This window comes from Syngnathus floridae, chromosome 17 (genome assembly GCF_059516105.1).
Source record: "Syngnathus floridae isolate MCC-2025c chromosome 17, RoL_Sflo_1.0, whole genome shotgun sequence".
In the NCBI taxonomy this organism is placed as follows: Eukaryota; Metazoa; Chordata; class Actinopteri; order Syngnathiformes; family Syngnathidae; genus Syngnathus; species Syngnathus floridae.
The window spans coordinates 8,307,643-8,328,230 of NC_142429.1; the positions used below are offsets into that span (position 1 = coordinate 8,307,643).

Sequence of the window (20,588 nt, forward strand, 5' to 3'; positions counted from 1 at the left end):
TTTAAAAAAAAAAAAACTATTTTGGAATGAGAAGTGCTGTGCTTGATGAAAATGAGTCTCCTAAAGCTCTTGTCTGTCCTTTTTGACCGCCCACGCCACCACCATCCCTCCTGCGGCACTACTCCCTTCCTCCACTTTCTTTCAATCTACTAAAACACTTGGTTCAGTTAGAGCAGAGCAGCAGGGATATGATGGAGTGTTTCACACCCATCTCTCTCTCTCTCTCTCTTTCTCTCTCTCTCTCTCAAAGTGTATGGATGGATCAGTGGTTGGATTTCTGAACACATGTGTAAGTACTGCGTATGCAAAAACATGCACACTCATGCACAATTAATTATGTACATTAACATGCTGACTCAGGAGAAAAATGACTTTTTGCTGAATAGAGCCCAATGAGAGCTAGAGTAAGTAAAACATGTATACACAATTCTCAGAGGACGACGCAGCAGAACTACCAAATGCGTCACGGATGTTTTATTTATGTAAAAGTTGAAAATGGATGGCTGGAATGCCGGGGTCGAGCAAACGAGGCCGAGTAGATGTGGTCAAAGGTCGAACCAGAAAGCGATAAATACGAAGATACTTATGCATGGATAACACACAATGCTTAAAATCGATGATGGCAAAACAAAGTATTTTGAGACCAATGATAAAGTTTGAAATATCGCTTTCTGAGTAGATTTATGACACTTTCTTTGTTAACTGTTACGTAATCATCACAGAAACTCCGAAGTCAAGATAAGAATTTAATAGCAGGTTCAGCGGTAGCGAATAAACAGTAAATATCAAAATAAAGAACTTAAAAATACAAAAAAGACACTTGTCTCACAAATGTCTGTTACCACACGAATAAAGCATGTCATAACCATTTTGGAAGATGAATGAATGAATATATGTATACAGTATGTATTCATAAATGGAAGCAAGCTGCAAATAGAAGCAAAAAAAAATCTGGAGCTATCCCTCTGCTGGCATCTGGTGGACGCTGTTAATATGACAACAAACGCTTAACGCTATCATTTCTCTAGTTTCTATTTCTTCCTGAGATTTAATCAAAAAATTATACCAAACGCCAGCATTCGAACAGTGGAGCGTACGTTTTATATTTGCTGTCAATAATTTTTTAACAAATAACGGAACTGATTGATCATTCATTTCAATTGTACACAGGAGGAGATATAAAAAAAAACCGAGCTAATACTTTTTCATATTTGTAAATAATTACTTCTTATTTTTAGTTTCTTACACAAATTCAACAAATAATAATGGCTGTAATTTTTTGGGGGTAAAATTCTCAAAATATTCAACACATTTAATAATGACATCTCGTGAACTTGGAGTGTAACTTGTGCAAGTTAGTTGCGGATGCCTGAAATGATTAACGTTGCCATGTTTTTTTTTTAATTCAGTGTCCCACAATCACAATGAGGACACCCTACAAAGAGAATATATTTGATAAAATACTGTATCAATTCAAGTATGAAAATACCCATGTACCGTATTTGATAGTGGTGTCAAAATGTTTACAAACAAATAAAAAACCAAAAAACTCACACGTTCTGGGAATAGTGCCAAATTGATTTGGAGGATTTTCAAGAGCCTCTGCTCATCCTCCAGGTGAAGAAACTTCCTATGAGGATGCCACTGCAGAATATGAGGACCACGCTATAGCGTTGACGGTTCAATCCCACGTTCTGCATGGAGGTTCTTGCCAACTCAGAGAAACTGTTGATCTGTTGACAAAAACAAAACTATTGTATAAATCGATATTTTAACACCACATCAAAATTAATGTGACACGACGCAGTATGATATTGAATCAAATCATTGAGGTTATAATTTAAATCAAATTGTGGTTCACACATTGTCTACTTACTTCCCTATAACTCTTTGCTAGTTTCACAATATTAAAGGAGTGGCCATAAACTTGATGTGCTAGGATTAAACATGCTTGCTGGAGAGATTTAGGATAGACTGGTGTGGTAAATTGTAGCAATTAGGAATACAGTAGAATATAAAAACTTTGACGCAATAGGGGTAACGCTAGTGCAATTACATGAGAATGATGAGAAATGGTGATTTATTAGTACCGTATTTTCCGGACTATAAGGCGCACCGGACTACAAGGCCTTCAATGAATGGCCCATTTTAAAACTTTGCCCTTATAAAAGGCGCACCAGACTATAAGGCGCACCATTAATGCATCATGTCAGATTTTTAATCCAAATCTCAAATCATTCTCCATTTTATCTTTTTTATTTCAACTTCAGATGCAACAAATTACTTTATAGTCACAAAATAATGATCCATAGTCTTTTTGATTCATGATTCATAGTCTTCAGCAGGCCACTTATGATTGATTTCATGACACAATGCTTCGGGCCAGTTTAAATTTAGGAATTTGGTCCATATATAAGGTGCACCGGACTATAAGACGAACTGTACCCTTTTGAGAAAATTTTAGGTTTTTAGGTGAGCCTTATAGTCCGGGAAATACAGTATATTAAATAAGTAGTATTGCATACTTCCCAAAACCTGATAACAAAGGCACCTGGAAAAATAGCAAACAGTCAAGGACAAGAGTTACATGAGCAGCAAGTTATCAGTCTTAGCCTTCATGATACTAGACAATTTTAGATATTTAGGTTAAAAGCAATGACGGGAAAATGAAGCTTCAAATTTGCTTCATGAATCAGTTGTATTTCTTTATTTTTTTGGACAAAAAAAAAAAAAGAAAACCAAGCATACCCATCCACCATGTTCCCGAATCCAGCCGAGTAGGTTCACCCGAAAGTAATCCATTGTCCAAACCAGGATGTTCCTCACTGACTGTGGCTGATGAGCCTCCACCATCTGATGAACACATAAATTGTCAAGCATACAATCGTTTTGCAAGGAGTGTAATCGGACAGCAACAAGAGACAGCAAGATTTTGATGGTGTGAAAATAAATGCATAATAACCTTGAGCGATAGCTTCCCTGCTACATAGAAGAGGACAGCTATGCTCTCCCAAGTAATGCCTTGTTCAAAGACCTTATTGACCACTTTCTTGAAATTTTCCCACACGGATCCATCCATATAGGTTAAACCATCAATTGCACTATCATGATGTAAAGAAAAAAAAATACAAATTTCAATTTCATAGGCATTTATACAACAGAATAAAAAAAAAGAGAGGAAACTTACTCCTGGAACTCCTTGTCATGTTTCACCTTGTCACCAACAATTCGGATCAGTTTGCCCAACTGGGTCACAAGCTTCTTCTCCTGAGTACTTTGTATTTCCACAGCCAGTGGAGTGAGAGGAGGGATATCTTCTGCGGGCACATTCCTAAGCTCTTCCTCTATAACCCTGGATAAACGACATGACTATACCTGGTGAGAATGTAGAGCAATGAACGAGCCAATAACACTTTTTAGGATCTTTCTATTAGTTATACTTAGTTACTTGACAGCCATTGAGGTTGGCAAAATGAACAAGATAGTTATATATTTTGTTGTATGGGAATTTACATTATTACAGCAGCAATATTAGCAAATACAAAAAATAAATGCTACAACCGTCATAGACAAATACAAAAACAGCTTTTGGGTAATCCCAAGCAAGAATTTACTGGTCTATAAATCTGAGCCAGAAGAAAAATAGATTTGTTACCTGTTGAATCATTTTTTGTTTTTTTTGGGGGGGGGGGGGCAGAGATGCTGAATAAGTCTACTTGAAAAAAGTGCTGCTGCAGTATCGTCTTCAGGATGGGAACGTTTGTCCAAAATGGAGGGAGGGTTTCTCTGTGATCTCTAGTCCCTCATTAAGGGAATCTGTCTCCATCTTCAGTCACTGGAATTGACTCTTCTCCCCAAGCAGAGTAAGTACTTGCTTCTACAGACTTGTAGCGCTTGTATAGAAGGACCTGAACTTCCTCAAAAAATGTGAGTCTCGGGGGATTTCCATTCTATTAACACAGAAAATGTATCCACCCATTTCCTGAATACTAATACAGCATTTTGTGCATTTCCCACACTCAAGTGTTTCGGTTTATCAAACCCATTTGAACATCTCGCAAAAGACAACCCAAGTAAACTGAAATCTTGATAGGTTTTGGATTTTTGTGTATGAAAAAGTAACTGCTGCTGAACAACAACATTGAAAGAGTATTGGGAGGTACTCTAGATAGAAAAAAAATATTTTGCACACCTCCATAAGCAACTAGCAAAAAGCATAGCTGTACGATGGAGACTACAAAACAAAGTAAACTCGTCAACCCTAAACTTAGCGTGAGAGAAAGCATGACAAACCCTGCCCTTCAGGTAAATAAATCTGGCCCAGAGAATGAAAATGAAAGTGAAATAAAAATGTGCACCTGCTCAATCAGACTTCACATTTGTCAACCCAAGACGAGAAAATGGTACATTTAAATGAGAGAATATTGACATTAGATATGATTATCATTACATATGATAACATTCATTTGTCAAACCTCACAAATTAGTTCATTTTCGGATTTTGTTCCGCTTTTTCTTCTACATAATGTTTTGTGGTGGCAGATTCAAGTCAAGTCAAGTCAAGTTTATTTGTATAGCCCTAAATCACAAGCAGATGTTTTTGTTTTGCGTATTAGGTGAGAAAATAATCATTTCCGTGAAATCAACATGTATCTACTGTACAAAATGCCGGAGAGGGGGGGAATGAATAAAAAAAGAGAGAGGCACTTACTCCTTTATCAGTGCTTCTCCGATCCTCTCATCTGTGAATGAATACAACATATTAGCAATAGTTGGTAAACTTTTTTTTCATCTGGAATTTTTGATATCAAGCTTACCTGATATACCATTTCCTTCGCAAGCCATCGTATTAAAACAAAACACTTCCCGTTGCTTGGCACACCAGAGACGACGTCAGTCTAGTTGACGATTCTAAAACTAAAATACTTTAGCTGAGATTTGTCTGACACCGGCAACAACTCGCGTTAACTAAACTTGGTCGAGACTTGAGAAGTCCGCGACTTAACTTTTCTTCATCTGTGGTTATAGGTGGTTCACGAATAAACTCATGACAACCTTTACTGCCACCTTGAGGATAAAATAGTCATTGCTATTAACGCCAATCCTGTTTTTTAACACCACGTCGGTTTTTGTAATGAGTTTATAGCATATTTGAAATGACCCATTCACACAAAAAAGAAAAGGTTGGATTGGTTTTATTGTTGGAACGACTTGAATCAGCCAAAAAAATGTAGAAATTAGAGAGGAAAACCGAATAAGTGAATAAAAATGAAGAAGAATTAAATCAATGGTGTAGAATAACATAGCTTTTCACCTCAAAGTGTATAAATTCTGTTTTCTCAGCAGTCACCTTTTTACATGTTGCGTAATTCCATTATTACCACTCAATCATTTAATCATTTTTGCAAGATCAGAAAATATACAAGTCTGACAATCAATGTTTAAAAAAAAAGCAAAAAAAAACAAGCATTGTTAAAACATCTGTGAGCATACCTGTAAGTGTATAAGTGTGTGTTTCATATATTGTGCTTTGTTTTTACTAGATGAAAAATCACCACACTCCCAAAATTTTTTATTGCGGCTTTCGCAAGAAAAAAAAACATTCTTGTCTGTTCAGTCCTCGAACTTCATGACTCCTTCAAAACCATTATATGTGAAGGGTTCCAGTACAGGGCTGCAGGTCTCTTGAGCAAGGCAGCCCATCCTGTTGTATTCACAGCTTTCTTCACTCCCTGAACTTATGTAGACCCCATCAGAAGAATGAATGGAAGGGTCCTCATTAAAGTAGTTATGGGGTCGCAGTAAAACGCCGCCGCCATTACCCACAGTTACAGTGTTGGGGATATCCTCCGCATGTGGGATGTGGAGAAATCCAGTGGTTACCCAGGCAACCAAATCCTATAATAAACATTCAAACAATTGGTCATTTATGTCCATCGACAAAATCCAAGCTGTATATAAAATCACAACATACCTCATTTTCAATGTTTTCATTGTCTTCGATGTATTTGCTGAAGTCAACTGCTGGGTTCCACATATTGTTTTGATTATACAAACTGCTGCTGGTCTGCTCTGAATCCTTATGCTTGGTGATGGCAACCTTATACCTGTAAAATTACCAACATAAAAAATCTCCCAAAATTAATCATGTATTTCCAGAAAGGGTTCAATTTCTTGAATATATTTCTATAAATGTGTCATGTTTTTCCCCTGAAGTGAGGTGTGTTTTTGGTTTTTTTAGATGAGGCCAGAAGATTTGTTTCGCAATAAAATCTATTGGACCAGAGTGCAATGATTTAATTTAATAATTTAATTAATTAAATTAAAATTTAATTAATTATTTTATTTTATTATTTTAAAAAACTTAACTTAAAAAATACACATAATTTTCCTTCCTCATAGTATAATTTTCACATAAATAAATTGAAAGATTTTATTGAATCTGTTGGTCTCACCTGGCCCAGGAAATGGCTCGTTCCACTGTCTCACTCTCTGGGAGATGATTTCCAGTGAAGCTTATGACTTGAAGTCTATATGAACGTTGATGACCCCAAGCGTTGGTTTTGTTGCTTGCAATGTGCAGGTAACGAGGAATTTTTGTACCATGACGAAGAGCTGCCTCCTGCAGAGGTGGTCTCATTAGTCCATCACACATCATGAAATCTGGTTAGCTAATGTTATAGCGTTACTCAAAAAGAGCTTGAAAGTTTACCTTTTCTGTTTTAAGTTGCTTCTCCACCAAATGAGGTACCATAGCATGGCGATCGGGCATCCATGGTAATGTCACATTCACAAATTCCATATCTTTGGTTTGGAATATATTCTTCACTCCTAAAAAATATATATATATATATATACAAAATACAGAAAAAAAATTAATGATAGGGGTAATGCTCCTATAATATGAAAGCTCAACATTAGTATAAATAAAATAAAAATCATCTTTTTAAATGATTGAAACATTTTTTACTAGTCTGCTTTAGATGACGTTAACAGTCATTATGGCCCTTCGAGGGAAATTATAACTACAATGAGTTTGACACTCTTGGTGTAAAGAGAAACATTTTATATTTACTATCATTGAATTAAATCTAGAAAATTTAATTTATATTGCTCATGCAATAACTGATGACTAAAATGCAACTTGAATGGACTTTGCACCACAGTGACTGCCAGTGGGATTTTCATGTTGCTTTTATCAACATCAGGCCAACTATGTTACTGTAGTTTTTTTTGGAATGGTTACCCCTGGGAGAGACCCTCTATAAAGCCTAAAAGGAACAAGCTCATGGGAACCAAGAACCTTTTTCCTTCATCGAGCACGCTGGGTGGGAAACTACTTGTGTCTTATTACAAGACAGATATCTTAAGCTGGATAATAAAATGAGGCTCCCAATTGTTTGCTTCACTGTTGACAATAAATTCCAAACGTTTATAACAAAGGATATATTTACCTCAAATGTATACAGATTCAGAAAAGAAAAAAAAAAGCAATATTGTTTACTCAAACAAGTTGAGTTTACCATATAACACAGATGTCAAACTCAAGGCCCGGGGGCCAGATACGGCCCGCCACATCATTTTATGTGGCCCGCGAAGATACTAGAATTGCAAATTGTCTTCACTTTTAATAATATCTTTTGTTTTTATATATTTGACCAGTTTTTACTCGTCTGATTTGAGTTATTTGTGAGTTTGTTTTGCAGCTTTTACTGTTTATAATATGAGGTGCTCATACATTTATTTGGGTTGACAGTCATGAAAGAAGCTACGACTACGATCCGGCCCACAAAAAAAATGAATTTGACACCCCTGCCATATAAGGAAACTTTGCATCGGACTCACCTAAAACATCCAGATCCACCTTGAAGTTGATGAAATGCGTATGGATGTTTCCCAGGACATTTTCTGCTACCTGGTGTCCATGTTTCAAACTGCCGTTCACCAGATAAGACGACGAAATATATCCCGTGGCATGCACCTTCATTTCAACAGATCCACTTTGGTAGAAAATAAAATCCCACATGTAATCGTAATTTCCGATTGCAGTGATTGTCCTGAACACCAAAGCGCTGTTCACCATCCCTCCATAACCCGTACTAAAAAAATCCGAGAAGTGTCTCCTTAGAGGCTGACCAAAGTTATGCTCAAAAACACATATGGAATTCCTGTATCGAACCGGTGAGTTTACGTCGATATATCGGTATGTGTCCACATAGGTGGCTTCATGTGGGCAATCAGTACCACGGACAAGTTCATGTGCGAATCGGCCAATCCCGATACTGGAGTCTATAAACTTGGTGATCATCATCCCCGGGGTCACTGACCCGTACACCGACATGGCTTCCTGTACGCTCAGCTCATACGCAATCCGCTCTCCCTTAAAACGCACGTCGAAGACCCGCATCCCAGTGAGGGAACTCAAACCAAAAGCAAAACTCCAGTCCAGGTACAGGACTTGGTTGTCACTGACGCTGAAGCGTTTTCCTTCTGTGTAATACTGCAGTGGGCTAACCTGCAGAGGTTTGCTCTTGGGTTTCAGAGAACCATAATCAGGTATCTCCTTATAAACGATTTTCTTAACAGATCCAGCAGCATATTTCTGTCGAAGTTCTTCTACCGTGTCAAAATACTGACCATTATACAAAAGTTTCTCCACTTTCCAGTCGGATTCATTTCCGCTCTCGTGATTGATGAGCGCCTCAAAACCAACTGGGTGGATGTAGATGCCGCTCATGTCCCTGAAGAAAGAGATCCAGGTTTTTCTGTCTCCAGATTGCACTCCTCGGGGCATTTGCTCAAACGGGAGGATCTTCTTGTTGGCGCCGAAGCTCTCTTTCATGAGTTCCGGCAGCTGGGAGAATAATTTTTGGTCCAGAAACGTTGTCAACAAGTCATATTCTCCAATGGTGACCGTGCGCGCGTTAATAGGAAGCCCCGTCTTGGACTTCATCTCGGTGACATCTCGATAGTATATGGGGTTTGGAAGAGGCCCCACTAAATACTCCTTAATGTAGCCCCTCGAACCGTGGAAGACCACCACGGAGGCTTCGCGCACTGGCTTGGAAGCGTTCCCATCCAAGTAGGACAACACGTCCACTTTCTTGGGCGGAAAAAAATCGATTAAAAACAAGAAGTTTTCCGAGGGTTTGGACAGCTGCCTGGTTGATATGTTTAAGTTCTTCTGTTGGAGCATAAACTGCTGGACCTGCAAGTATTCATCCTGAGTAAGGTCTGCGAACACGCGGCTGCGCGCGTCGTGTTTTCCCCTCAGAGGATGCGCGCGCTGAGCGGAACATTTGGGTGCGCGGTGAGAATATATTCCAATTAGAATAATATTCAAAAGGAGAGATACGAGTACAAAAAGAAACAGCGCCCATTTTACCAGCGAGTTCATCCTGTCTTGGTTGGAGAAAATGAGAAGTGAGCAGCGCTGAAATGGTCAGAAGAGTTTTTGAGCCCCTCCCTATCTGCTCCCGATCCTACCTCCTCATCATGACGATCCATGATGGGTTGTCAGCACTCGAGCAAAGGAGGAGTCAAGTCTTTTAGCCAATTTTGTCCCATTTATTTTTGTCTGCCAGATTGCAGAAGGTCTCACAATTAAGCTTGACTGGAATTGGGGTTGGTATCAGTTGACAAAACTTAAGCGCACTTGTAAGCCAGAAGAGAAAAGAAAAGCTTCTCAAAATCCCATTTTTTATCTTTTCACTACGCAATAATTGTGAAAATAAAATTCTCAGAGTTTTTTCTTGCATCTCAGATGATAGTAGAATTATGTAGGGAGTGTACAGATAAACAAGCCTTGGTGTGAAACTTCATTTTTGTGAGTCCTGTGAGAGATGGTGACTGGAAAAAATCACTTGCATAAATATTTAAAATAATGATTGGCAGTGGAGTGAAGCTGCTGAATTTATGTGCACCACACACACACACACATACGTGCACACACGTATCTGTTTCGAGCTTTACAAATTACTATTTAGATTATCTTTTGCATTCCTTGTATTCCTTTCATTCCTTCCATCTGGACAGTCTCAACTGCCATCTTTGTTTTTGCATCAGGGCAAATTAAATGATGGGGAGGGCCACCATTTTTCATCACTGTGCAAAACATATGCTTATTATATAAAAATATTTTTTTAGGAATACATTTCTAAATGCATGTTTGAAAGGCTCGGTCTGCAACAACAAAATAGTTTTGGGGGTGTTGGAGAATTCACAAAGGACCACACAGTGGCCACTTGTCTATCTCTGTCCTTCTCATATGTACATGTCGGACATCTGTGCAACATATCTAGCTAATAGTGAACTGCTACTTGGCGAGCTGTTCGGATCTCCTCTGGGGCTTTTTTCTGCCTCTTTGCAGGGTGTGCCTCAAATAGCTGTTTATACATACGTTGCTGAAACAAGATCTACTAAACAGTTTTAAACATTCCACTTCCGTCTTTCAGATTTTATCCCCACCTGGTTTTTCAATGTTTTTATTTAAGATCGGTGGTCCAGACATGTTAGCTGTTAGTAATCAGTCTTTGTTTTTTTGTGTTTTCACATTCTTTTCGAAGCACAAAGCATTCACCTCCTACCTTTTCTGGTGTAAGTGGAGATGCCTCCTCCTCCTATATGGCTCGTAGTTGTGGGGTCACCCAAAGGTCAATTTTGGGCCCCATCTGAAACTATAGTACAGATCTCCATTGTTATTGTTTTCAGAAAAAAATCTGAATAACAAAAAGTGACGAATTATGTTATTTTTCTTTCTACTGCAGAAAAAAAGAAGTAATGAGGTCACGTCCATACCTAACTATTGTAATCCATCTTCTAAAGTTACCAACAATTACAATTTCTACTTTTTCTAGTGAAAATCAGTGATTATGAGTGCCGTTTTATTGTTATCCATTTTTCCTGTAATAATCTATTTTTTAACGCTTTTGTTTTATTTTTTGAGGCATCAACCGGAAGTTACAGTCGTTCTTCCGGGCACAAGGTGCAAAGTGGGCGTGTCCAGGATGCTGATGTAAACACAACATAGCTTCATCCTCTTCCTGGATTCAATTGACGAGATTAACCCAAATCGCCCTTATCTCTCTCAAAAAACACCTCTTGGCTCTCCTACACAATATGTATTAATGCGTAAAAGGTCACACAATGGACTTCTGCATCAACGTAAAGGTGAATTTCAGGGGAAATTCCAAGAATTTCCTCCTGTCGGGATCCGAAACCAAAAGCTGGGACTCGATGGAGGCCATGGTAAGCTAACAGGAGAACTGCCGGGCCGCATAGAGCACGTATTAGCCCCTATTTCTTTTTAAGCGATTTCAAAATATACCGTACGACATTGTTATTACCCAAGTGGTTGTTTTATTATTCTCCGTGAAAAAAATAAAATAAATAGGCTGCTCGAAATCGAGGAGCAACCTGACCATCGTATTCAAATTATACTGCAGGAATTAAACATTACAATTGAATTGATTTTAATTGTAGCGCTCACCAAATTAATATTCAAACGTAACATGCTGCTGTTAAATCTAATCTTAACATTTTTAAAAATTCTATCCCCATTCATGGTTTGTTTCTACTGTTAAATTGTGTTGCTCATGCAGTGCTGCACTAAAATGACATATTAAAGTTTTGAAATTGAAGAAAATGAAAACATTTTGTAATTGATTTTATAATTTTATAAAACATATGACAGCTTTGTTAAAAAAATGTGTCACAGGTTAAGCGTTCCTTTGGCTTATGCAGCCTTCAGCTAACCTATTTCGACGAGGAGAACGAAGAGGTGAGAGATTTTCTTTCTATTAATCTACATGGACAAACTTTGACTGTGCAATTTACAGATAATTTACAGACCGCCACCATGTTAGCCGACAGTATTGATTTGGTGCTTCTTATTGATCTGTCCTCAAAAATGACAAAATTGCATCAGGTTTTGACAAATATGTTTATGTCATTATTAAAAAAAAAGTCAATAACAACAACTTCTTTCTTGCTGTCAGGTTTCCATTAACAGCCAAGGTAAGTCATCAAAATTGGTATAAATACAGTATTATGTTTCCACAAACATGCACATAAAGTCCCATTTCAAATGATCTTTTCTGTTTTCATTGCAGTTGAGTATGAAGAAGCCCTCAAGGTATGTTTAATTATAATATATTTGTTACAGTAAAGGTTCAACATCATTTTTTTGTGTTTGTGCCTCACAGAGTGCAGCAAGGCAGGGAAATCGACTGCACATGAATGTGTATGAGACCCGCGGTCAACCAGCGAGGATCTCCACTGGCAAGACCGGTGCAGAACCAAAGCGGGGTTTTAGACCCCCTCAGCACTGTCCTGCTCTTGCCCAAGTGGTCAGTCGCAAGGTTCAGGCGGCCGTGCCAGAACAGGGCATGGTAGGTGTGCCCGAAGCTTTTTATTTCATTTTGACCTCTTCCATTATGTATAGGTTTTAATCTAGTATTTAGTTTTAAATGTAGAAATTTTTTATTGTATTCTAATCCCTACATTGAATGTTCAAGTATAAGAGCAGGTTTCATATCTTGCTTCAAGGTATGATTTATTTTATTCTATTTTAGGGTTAGGGTTTTATTTTATTCTATTTAAGGGTTTTATTTTATTTTATTTTATTTAAAAATGCTCAACAAAGACTGAGTTTGCCACAAAATGACCAGAACTTAGCCAGAAAAGTGCCAGCTTCAATTTGAATTGGTTTCTGTTTCTCCTCCAAAATGTTTTTGATTAAAATATAATTAAAAGATGATTCATATTCCCTTGTGCTTTTCAGGTGATCATGAAAGAAGTGAAAGGGGTAAAAGAAGAAGATAAGACTCCCCCAGCTTGGTTCACCTCTTACATGGAGAAGGTAAACGTTGCTGGTTTGGCTTTATGTACCACAATTGACCTTCACCTTTCTTCTTCCACCAGTTCAAGGACCAGGTAGTTCGTGAGGCCGTGGAGAAAATTTGCCGGGAGTTCTCTGGACAGTGCTGCATCCATAAGCCCTTGAGTGGAGCAGGGGGAAGTCGAGGGGATGGAATAGCTGGAGCTGCCGTGGTACCGGAAGTTTCTTCCTCTACACTACCCGGAGCTCCGTCTTCCACTCTTCCCTGCTCTTCTTGCAGGGGACAGACTACAGGGGGAGGCTACCAATGCAGGTACTGTGTCTGCTGTCAGCTGCTAACTGTTAACTTTTCTTCAAAAGCTTGTCTGCTTTTTTTGGAGCCTTATTTATTTGCCTCATTTTAAAACTCCGGCCTCCCTTTTTGTGGCCTTCGCGATTGAATTGCGCTTGCACGTCTCAGAACGGAAACACCAAATAATCGTTTGGCCTGAATTTTGAGATTGTCTGGAGCCAAAATAGTGATTAGGATTACAATTTGATTAATTGAGCAGCCCTACTTTGTATTCATAGGTTACTTGGCCAAAAGTTAAACTGAGAGGTATTGGCTCAGACGTCTTGTATTTTTTTTTTTTTTTTTTTTTTTTTTGCACAATGGTTCCCATATGTTGCAATCCACTTGTGCATAGATTTTTAGTGCATCCACCAAACAAATTGTTTTTTTGTTTTTTTTTATTAATGACTTTGCTCTCTCTCATTGTTATGATACATTTGTATTTTTTTTTTTTTTTTACTTTACAGCGTGTGTACATCTTGTACTCTATGTGAGCCTTGCAGTTTCTCCCATGATCCTAGTCACAATTTGGTGAGGGCCAGAACTCCTCTCTCAATACCTGAACATGGATCACCTGCCCCTGACCACAGCAGGTACAAGAAATGAACCCAATGATTTGACAAAAAATGCCGTTCATGCTACTTCAGTAAAAACTTTAGTACATTTTTATGTTGCCTCATATCCTAGCAGTGGTTCTTGACTTTCTTTGCATGCTCCACATCTGCTTCCCATCACTGGTATTAACGGTTTCCGCATTCAGATTCTATAGGCGAGGCGACCGTAGCTTCCGGAAGGCTGAAAAGCAACGGCTGAAAGCAGAAAAACGCCTTTTGAAAGCAGAAGTGAAAGAGATCCGTAAACAGTTAAGGATGGAGAGGCGTGGCATACAATGGAGCTCCTCCCAGAGAGATGGAAGTTCTTCTCCTGTACTTCTTCAGCCTCGAGCCACACAGCACAATAGCCCCGAGTAGGTTGCGTAACACTTTCTGCACCTTTTTTCTGAATTGTGGATTCATTGTCTCTGTGATGTAAATATTTGAGGGTACATTCATTCAAAAAAAGCTGATACAACATAACCCTGTGTTAGTTGAGCTACAAAGTATGTCATTTGTGTTAAGGCGACCAAAGCGCCCATGTCCCCTGATGGTTCCAAGCATGACAGCGACATTTCTGGATGAAAACCTTCCCGATGGGACCCGTCTACGTCCCGGAACCAAGTTCATCAAGTACTGGAAGATGAGGAACACAGGGACAATGAGTTGGAGCTCTGATACTAAGGTAAAAGTATTTTCCTGAACTTGGCTATGTCATTCTTCTTGGGGTATTTTTTGTTTCATTGGAAGTACAAAAATGTATCTGCAATGCATTTGCTTCTTCTAGTTGAAGTTCATGTGGGGAAACCTGGCAGTGGGATCCGGGGATCGTTGGAGAGAAGTGTCTGTTCCTTTTCTCCAGCCTGGCCAGGTGAGAAGCTAAGTTTTTTTTTTTTTACTTTTTGTCTTATTGACAATACACATTCGTCTCTGTATGTCCAGGTTGGTATCGTAAGTGTAGCGTTATGTGCTCCATCTGTGGAGGGATCCTACACCTCCCACTGGCGCCTTGCCCATGCTGGAGAGCAATTCGGACCTAGGGTTTGGTGTAGCATTGTCGTTGACCCTTTGGCCCCTGCCCCTATGATGGCTGATGGGATACTCGTTTCTCCGTGTGTCACACCACAGGTATGAAAGTGTAGCCAATTAGTTGCATGGAAGGCAAAGGTGGCCATTATGATGTGGAAAATTACTGGTTGGAGTGTTCGTGTTAAATTACGCAAATGACCAGCAGGGTAAAAATCCAGTACAAAAGGATGGAAAAGCTTGTACAACCTCCCGGAAGCAGCCTCCACTTTCAGTAGACAGCGGGGAAGAATATTACATCCCTTCTGTGGACCTACTCACAGCACAGGTAATCATCAACTCCATTTTTGTTTAAAGCCATGAGCACCTTCCCTATGCTTTGGAATAAGAAAATAAAAATATCACAACATCTATTTAGCAACTAACTGTTTTGCTTCTCTCAGGATCTTCTGTCTTTTGAGTTGCTGGATATCAACATTGTTCAAGAGTTGGAGAGTGTCCCGAATAACACTCCAGCAGGTAAGAAGAGTTGGAGATAAAAATGTTGATGCTTCATGAATTTTACAGGTCTGTTTTGGTGAATACAGCAATTTGTTAACTCAACATTTATGGATGTGATATTTTTTTTGCCCATGTAGACATGACACCCTGCATCTCCCCTCTTCCTCAAGATGCCCACCTACGGGACAAAAGCAGCCCTTCTTTAGGGCTGATTCAAGAAGAGACCGAAATCATCAATAGCATAATGGGTCATTAAAATTATGGAATATTTACACATCTTTTTTTTAAATTCTTAACTGTTATAATAATTATCCGCATCTCTCCTCAGATGTATCTCACGGGGTGGGTTCTGGTGCTGAGGATAGCGGAATACCTGCACAAGAGGAGGGGGAGGAGGACATCAGCAGTACTCAGTTTGTTTGTGAAACTGTGATTCGCTCAATGACCTTAGAGGAGGCTCCTGACCATACCCCGATTAGAGCGTCCTGCTCCGGAGCAGGTAAAGGAACACGAGAAAGGAAGCAGGGCGGAAATGAATTTATATTTGGTGTGATTGCAGTTATACAGTTTTTATTTTGTTTGCTCACAGTGGTGCGTCCAGCTGTTCAAATTGGCTCCTGCGTGAAAAGTAAAGCGGTGAAACCTGAGGAAATTCTGGATAGTTGCCACAATCCCTTGAAACCACCAGCTATCCTGAAGTCTTCTCTATCATCTCCCATGAAAGCATCCCTACCAGCTCCTCTATCGATGGTCCCAGCTCAGGTGGCTGGACCCAGCTCGGTACCAATAACACCCAACACTCCATCGATGCCCTCCGCACGACAGCAGTCCGCTACTATAGGTGAGTGGTTGAGGAGAAATTACATTGGATTTATATTGAAAGATAATACTGATTATCATTTCCAAATTTCAGATTAAAAAAAAAAAAAAGATCATCTGAGATAGCCTTAAAACAACCGAGTTGCCGCAACTATAATGATATTCCTAACACAGGTGAATGCGAGGGTCCTCACAAAGACTGTCCCAGTGAGCAGACCAAAGGGAGTGAGAAAGAACCAGAATTAAAAGAAGGATTGAAGAAGAAAGAAGGGATGAGGAGTCGCTCCTCCTCAACGTCCTCTGAGGAATACATCATCATCCTTCCTGACTGTTTTGACACCAGTCGGCCACTAGGGGAGTCCATGTACAGGTATGTAGGCATATTTCTAAAGAATCATTTTTACAATATTAATCTGAATAATATATTTAGACTAGTGGAGGCACATAGAACATATTATTGCTTTTTTTTTTTTTACTTGAGTTCCTCTTTAAGCAAAACGATCACCCATATGTGATCCAAATTATTTTATATATATTCTATATTCCTCTATTGCAGCTCTGCTCTGTCTCAACCTGGTGACATCCCATCAAATACCCCCGCAGACCCCGAAATCCTTACCTGTGAGCACCCAAGCGGTACCTCAGAGCAAGAGGGAAAAGCACACGATATTATAGCCACTCTGGGGACAGGAACATTGAGCAACAGCAGCGCTAACGACATGCTTTGCACATCTCAGACACTCGATGATGAGCCATTGACACCTGAGGTGGTGGCGCCACCTACAGCCATACTTACATCCAGGTAAGTGTTGGTGGAAAATATCATGATGGTACACACTGATTGTCTCATATTTATCTTCACAGTCCAGAGAACACTGAAGAACCAGAGGAAAATGTTCCAGCTGGGGAAGAAACTGAGCGCTCCAAACTGTATCAAATGGAGGATGGTAATATTTGAATATTTTTCTGCTTTAAAATATGAAATGACTTTACCTCAAGGTTTGTGTTACTTGTGTGTCAGCCTTAGGTGCTGAAAAGAAACTTTCAGAAGGATCAGAAGACACTGAGGTAGCCTGTTCTGGGGATCCCAGGTGAGGAATATACAGTGGAATTTATTTATAAAATATTTTTGTATTCCATTATATATTGTTTGCATTTCACAAACTCTACCACCTCTAAATCTAAGCACGACTCTCTGTCTAAATATTAATTTAAATTATTCTCCTTGAAATTATATTTTGCTCATTACATTTTTGTTATCAGCCATCCAGGGGTCACCAGTGACCTGGTTAAAGGAGCACTGTCAGTTGCTGCTTCTGCCTACAAAGCTTTATTTACAGGACAAGGCCCGACACAGGTACTGTCTCCTTTATGCATGATTTTCCTAATTTTGCTAAAGTTGAAATGGCCGTGTTTAGACTAGTGGTCATAGAACAAATTATTAGAATAAATAGATTTTTTTTTGGGTTACCTTTTTAAGTATTGACAGTATCAGCAATGTTATTTAGGACTGTATTTTATTTGTTAAATTGATTTTAATTCCATTAAAGAAAAAAAAAGAAGAAGTAAATCGGAAATATTTACCTTTTACATTTGAATTACACATTCTGAAATATTTCCATCATAGTTTTTTACAATTAAATGCATATCGTGAACCTCAAATTTGTATTTACACTCACATCCAGGACCAATTTGTGCTTGGTTCTTAGTTGTACTCTGATTTTATTTTATTTTAATCTTGAAGGGTGGGACTCTGACTAATATGGGTGTACGCATATGTGATTGTGTCACTTAAACTCCCCTGTGTTTAAAAGTGTTGTTGAATCCACCCATCTTCCGCAATCTTTCAATGACTAAGTATTTTTGTCTTTTAGTGTGACACGCCTTTAGTAAGGATTAATCTTGATGTTTTTTTGTTTTTTTTTGGTGCAGCCTCCATTAGATGAGTCCACGCAAGAGACTATGATGGCCGTACTTGTCGAGATGGGATTTGGGGACAGAGCACTCAACCAGCGGCTGCTCAAGAAACATAACTACAACCTCCTAGACGTCGTCAATGAGCTCATCCAGCTGACCGACAATGACTGGTACTCTACACGATACTGACCGGTGAAAGCATTTTGGAAAGATTACAAATAATAATAGAATTATTACACCACAAAATGGAAGACCCATGCACAATAAAGCATAAAACCGAAAACTACCTAAACTTAAAACTTCGATATTAAATACAAATCACCATCGCATGAAATTAGTGGGAGCCCTCAGTTCCGGTGTCCACAGTTTGAAACAATTTGAAATTTCGATGTCATCATTGGATAGCTCGTATTTTATGCATGCAGCTGTCTTATTTTTTGGCAGTTGTCCACTTTCTCACTCCCTCCTCCTTTCTATAGTCTATTTTTTTTTTAACTTTATCAGGCATCAAAACTTTACCAGAGATGAATATGAAGAAATCACTCCTGTCACACAAAAACTCATTCTACCTTATTGCACACCGTTGTTAAATCTACTAGCATTACTCTTAACCTCTTTGCAGGAGTGAGGACTAATGTACTTTTTGCACAGTGTCCCCAGGCCTCACTCTTAAGGCATGACGAATTGATTTCCGCTCAAACCATCTGTTATGCTATGTAACAGTTGGATTGATTGGTCATGGATGGCGAGGGAGGCACACAGATGACATAATAGCAAGGCAAGGTTACATAGTGTACCAAAAGTGTACATATTTGAAACCTTTGGGAAATTATTTAACTAAAATAGAAATAAATTACTTTATATAGCAGTTTAGAAATACCTCTGGTATTGAACTACAACTTTAAAACCTTGGCAATATAAACAAAAAATAAAAGAAAGCTGGACAAACATGATAAAGAGAGTTAAACTAAAATGGCGACACATGTTGAGTTACAGTTGATTTCACTCATTTTACCTGGCTGTGGGTTCAATGAAGTCACAGCTCTACCTAGTGGACAGACAGTGTAAGGACACCATTCTGCACCACTCAGATGTCATTCATATAATATGTACATATGTACTGTTTGAGAGACTAATAGAATAATTGGTCAAATTTGGGCCGATGATGAGAACAGTGCTATGATTGGCCGATTTAATCGACAGAATGATTAATAAGTTGAGGCCTAGTTTTGTCATCTGTACTCATGCTTAACTGTATTCACTGTTCAATAGTGGTATTGGAACTTTTTTGTTTTTTTTTCAAATGTACTGTCTGTCTGCACTGGAAAATATTGATATCCCGTATTTGTATAATTACACTGTCCTGTTATTTATAAACTGTTAACATTCCGTTACTTAGTTATAAATAGAAAATATTCTTTGCGCTTTTCGCTTTTACAGAATACCAAGATTCATAAAAGTTTGCCTTACATGATAGAAGAGACTTATCAACTCGTATTAAAATTGCAACGTTAGCGCCACATCGCATTTTATTGACGTAAGTTTGTTAGATTGAGAAATTAGTTATTCGAGCATACTACAGGTAGCTTTGAGTACTTCAGTAGTCGAAAGCTACGATTCATACTGAACACTACAATTTTTTACTTTGCTGCCTTCACACAAGAGTTATAACACGCAAACATTGTGCACATTATCACACTAAACCATTCGTCTTCTTAAATGTATATAAATGGAACTTTTTCAAATCGGCAAAGACTATTGGGTGACTCCATCAATTTAAAGGCAGAATGAAAAGGACTGCTCAGTTATTTTGGACAACATCCAATAGTGTAGTGGTATGGCAAATTATCCAATTTCATCTAATTGTTCCGAAAAGTATTTATTTATTGCAAATAATTTATCTTTATTCAATTATAAATGCCACTGACGTAGTGACACGTAGAATAATTAAATTTTACTCACTAAATGACAGAAGGTACATAAATATTAATTAATTCTAACATTTTTGTTTGGTGGTGGTCCATGAATTTTATTTTTCTTATTTAAAAAAACAGCTACAACATATACTGTTAAATTGTCAATCTATGCGTATCAATATGATGTGTTATTAAGGACAATCCTTTTCATTCTGCCATTTAAATTGAGTTTTTTTGTTTTGCACTGTACATTTTATGCTTAAAACAAAATGTACAAAGAAAAGCTGTGGATTCTTGTATTTTTAGGCTTAATATGCAGTGTTTGAATTTGCTCTGCTGTATGTGTTAGTCTTTTTCCTTTGTGAGTTTTTGACCAAAATCTGTTGAAAACGTGTTTTAGTTTACATTTTACTTGAAGGAATCAGAGTTGAAGAAATCAAACAGTATAACCTGTTTATTTGCATAAATAATACTTAAATGTGTTCTATTTAAAAAAATATATAGACTGTATATCTTGTAATGGTACTTTTGGTTTTTAATGGTTGTTTGGCAAAGATAGCAACTTGAAATAAAACATCACTGATGTTATTCAATTATGTGAAATGTTTCATTTTATGAGCTATAGTGGAACCTTGACCTAAATCTAG

The 20,588-nt window shown here is 38.3% G+C and overlaps 3 protein-coding genes across 4 annotated transcripts; 1 reads left to right on the forward strand and 2 right to left on the reverse strand.

The window, feature by feature from the left end:
* Nucleotides 1-733: 733 nt before the first annotated feature.
* On the reverse strand, nt 734-5,017 carry LOC148384191 (apoptosis regulator BAX-like). Its single transcript, XM_088358645.1, has 6 exons — nt 4,818-5,017; nt 4,712-4,742; nt 3,188-3,352; nt 2,963-3,101; nt 2,749-2,853; nt 734-1,733 (listed from the first exon to the last, which is right to left on the reverse strand). The coding sequence occupies exons 1-6, from the start codon at nt 4,843-4,845 to the stop codon at nt 1,593-1,595; spliced, it is 609 nt and encodes a 202-aa protein (XP_088214771.1). The 5' UTR covers nt 4,846-5,017; the 3' UTR covers nt 734-1,592.
* Nucleotides 5,018-5,179: 162 nt separating this feature from the next.
* Nucleotides 5,180-9,454, reverse strand: aoc2 (amine oxidase copper containing 2). Its single transcript, XM_088358700.1, has 5 exons — nt 7,846-9,454; nt 6,713-6,831; nt 6,456-6,622; nt 5,975-6,107; nt 5,180-5,898 (listed from the first exon to the last, which is right to left on the reverse strand). Exons 1-5 carry the CDS (start codon nt 9,395-9,397, stop codon nt 5,614-5,616), a joined length of 2,256 nt encoding a protein of 751 aa, XP_088214826.1. The 5' UTR covers nt 9,398-9,454; the 3' UTR covers nt 5,180-5,613.
* Nucleotides 9,455-11,000: 1,546 nt separating this feature from the next.
* Nucleotides 11,001-20,534, forward strand: nbr1b (NBR1 autophagy cargo receptor b). Of its 2 annotated transcripts, none has more exons than XM_088357799.1 (23): nt 11,001-11,247; nt 11,717-11,779; nt 11,997-12,015; nt 12,111-12,133; nt 12,204-12,389; nt 12,782-12,859; nt 12,922-13,151; nt 13,637-13,762; nt 13,930-14,136; nt 14,288-14,447; nt 14,550-14,633; nt 14,705-14,890; nt 14,994-15,116; nt 15,232-15,307; nt 15,427-15,537; nt 15,618-15,788; nt 15,879-16,130; nt 16,283-16,478; nt 16,665-16,910; nt 16,973-17,055; nt 17,130-17,199; nt 17,372-17,465; nt 18,041-20,534. In XM_088357799.1, exons 1-23 carry the CDS (start codon nt 11,146-11,148, stop codon nt 18,212-18,214), a joined length of 3,060 nt encoding a protein of 1,019 aa, XP_088213925.1. In that variant the 5' UTR covers nt 11,001-11,145; the 3' UTR covers nt 18,215-20,534. The 2 variants fall into 2 exon arrangements, with proteins under 2 accessions (XP_088213925.1, XP_088213926.1); XM_088357800.1 differs by having other exon boundaries at nt 14,997-15,116.
* Nucleotides 20,535-20,588: the final 54 nt, after the last annotated feature.

Excerpts from the sequence above, each read along its gene's own strand:
- aoc2 (XM_088358700.1), bottom strand. The coding sequence starts at position 9,397 with ATGAACTCGCTGGTAAAATGGGCGCTGTTTCTTTTTGTACTCGTATCT. Across the intron at positions 6,832-7,845 it reads GGTGGATCTGGATGTTTTAG|GAGTGAAGAATATATTCCAA; the intron begins GTGAGTCCGATG and ends TATATTTTTTAG. Across the intron at positions 5,899-5,974 it reads ATGAAAACATTGAAAATGAG|GATTTGGTTGCCTGGGTAAC; the intron begins GTATGTTGTGAT and ends TGTTTATTATAG.
- nbr1b (XM_088357799.1), top strand. The coding sequence starts at position 11,146 with ATGGACTTCTGCATCAACGTAAAGGTGAATTTCAGGGGAAATTCCAAG. Across the intron at positions 12,390-12,781 it reads CCGTGCCAGAACAGGGCATG|GTGATCATGAAAGAAGTGAA; the intron begins GTAGGTGTGCCC and ends TGTGCTTTTCAG. Across the intron at positions 15,117-15,231 it reads TGGACCTACTCACAGCACAG|GATCTTCTGTCTTTTGAGTT; the intron begins GTAATCATCAAC and ends TGCTTCTCTCAG.
- LOC148384191 (XM_088358645.1), bottom strand. The coding sequence starts at position 4,845 with ATGGCTTGCGAAGGAAATGGTATATCAG. Across the intron at positions 3,353-4,711 it reads GGAGAAGCACTGATAAAGGA|GGTTATAGAGGAAGAGCTTA; the intron begins GTAAGTGCCTCT and ends TCGTTTATCCAG. Across the intron at positions 2,854-2,962 it reads CAGGGAAGCTATCGCTCAAG|ATGGTGGAGGCTCATCAGCC; the intron begins GTTATTATGCAT and ends TGTGTTCATCAG.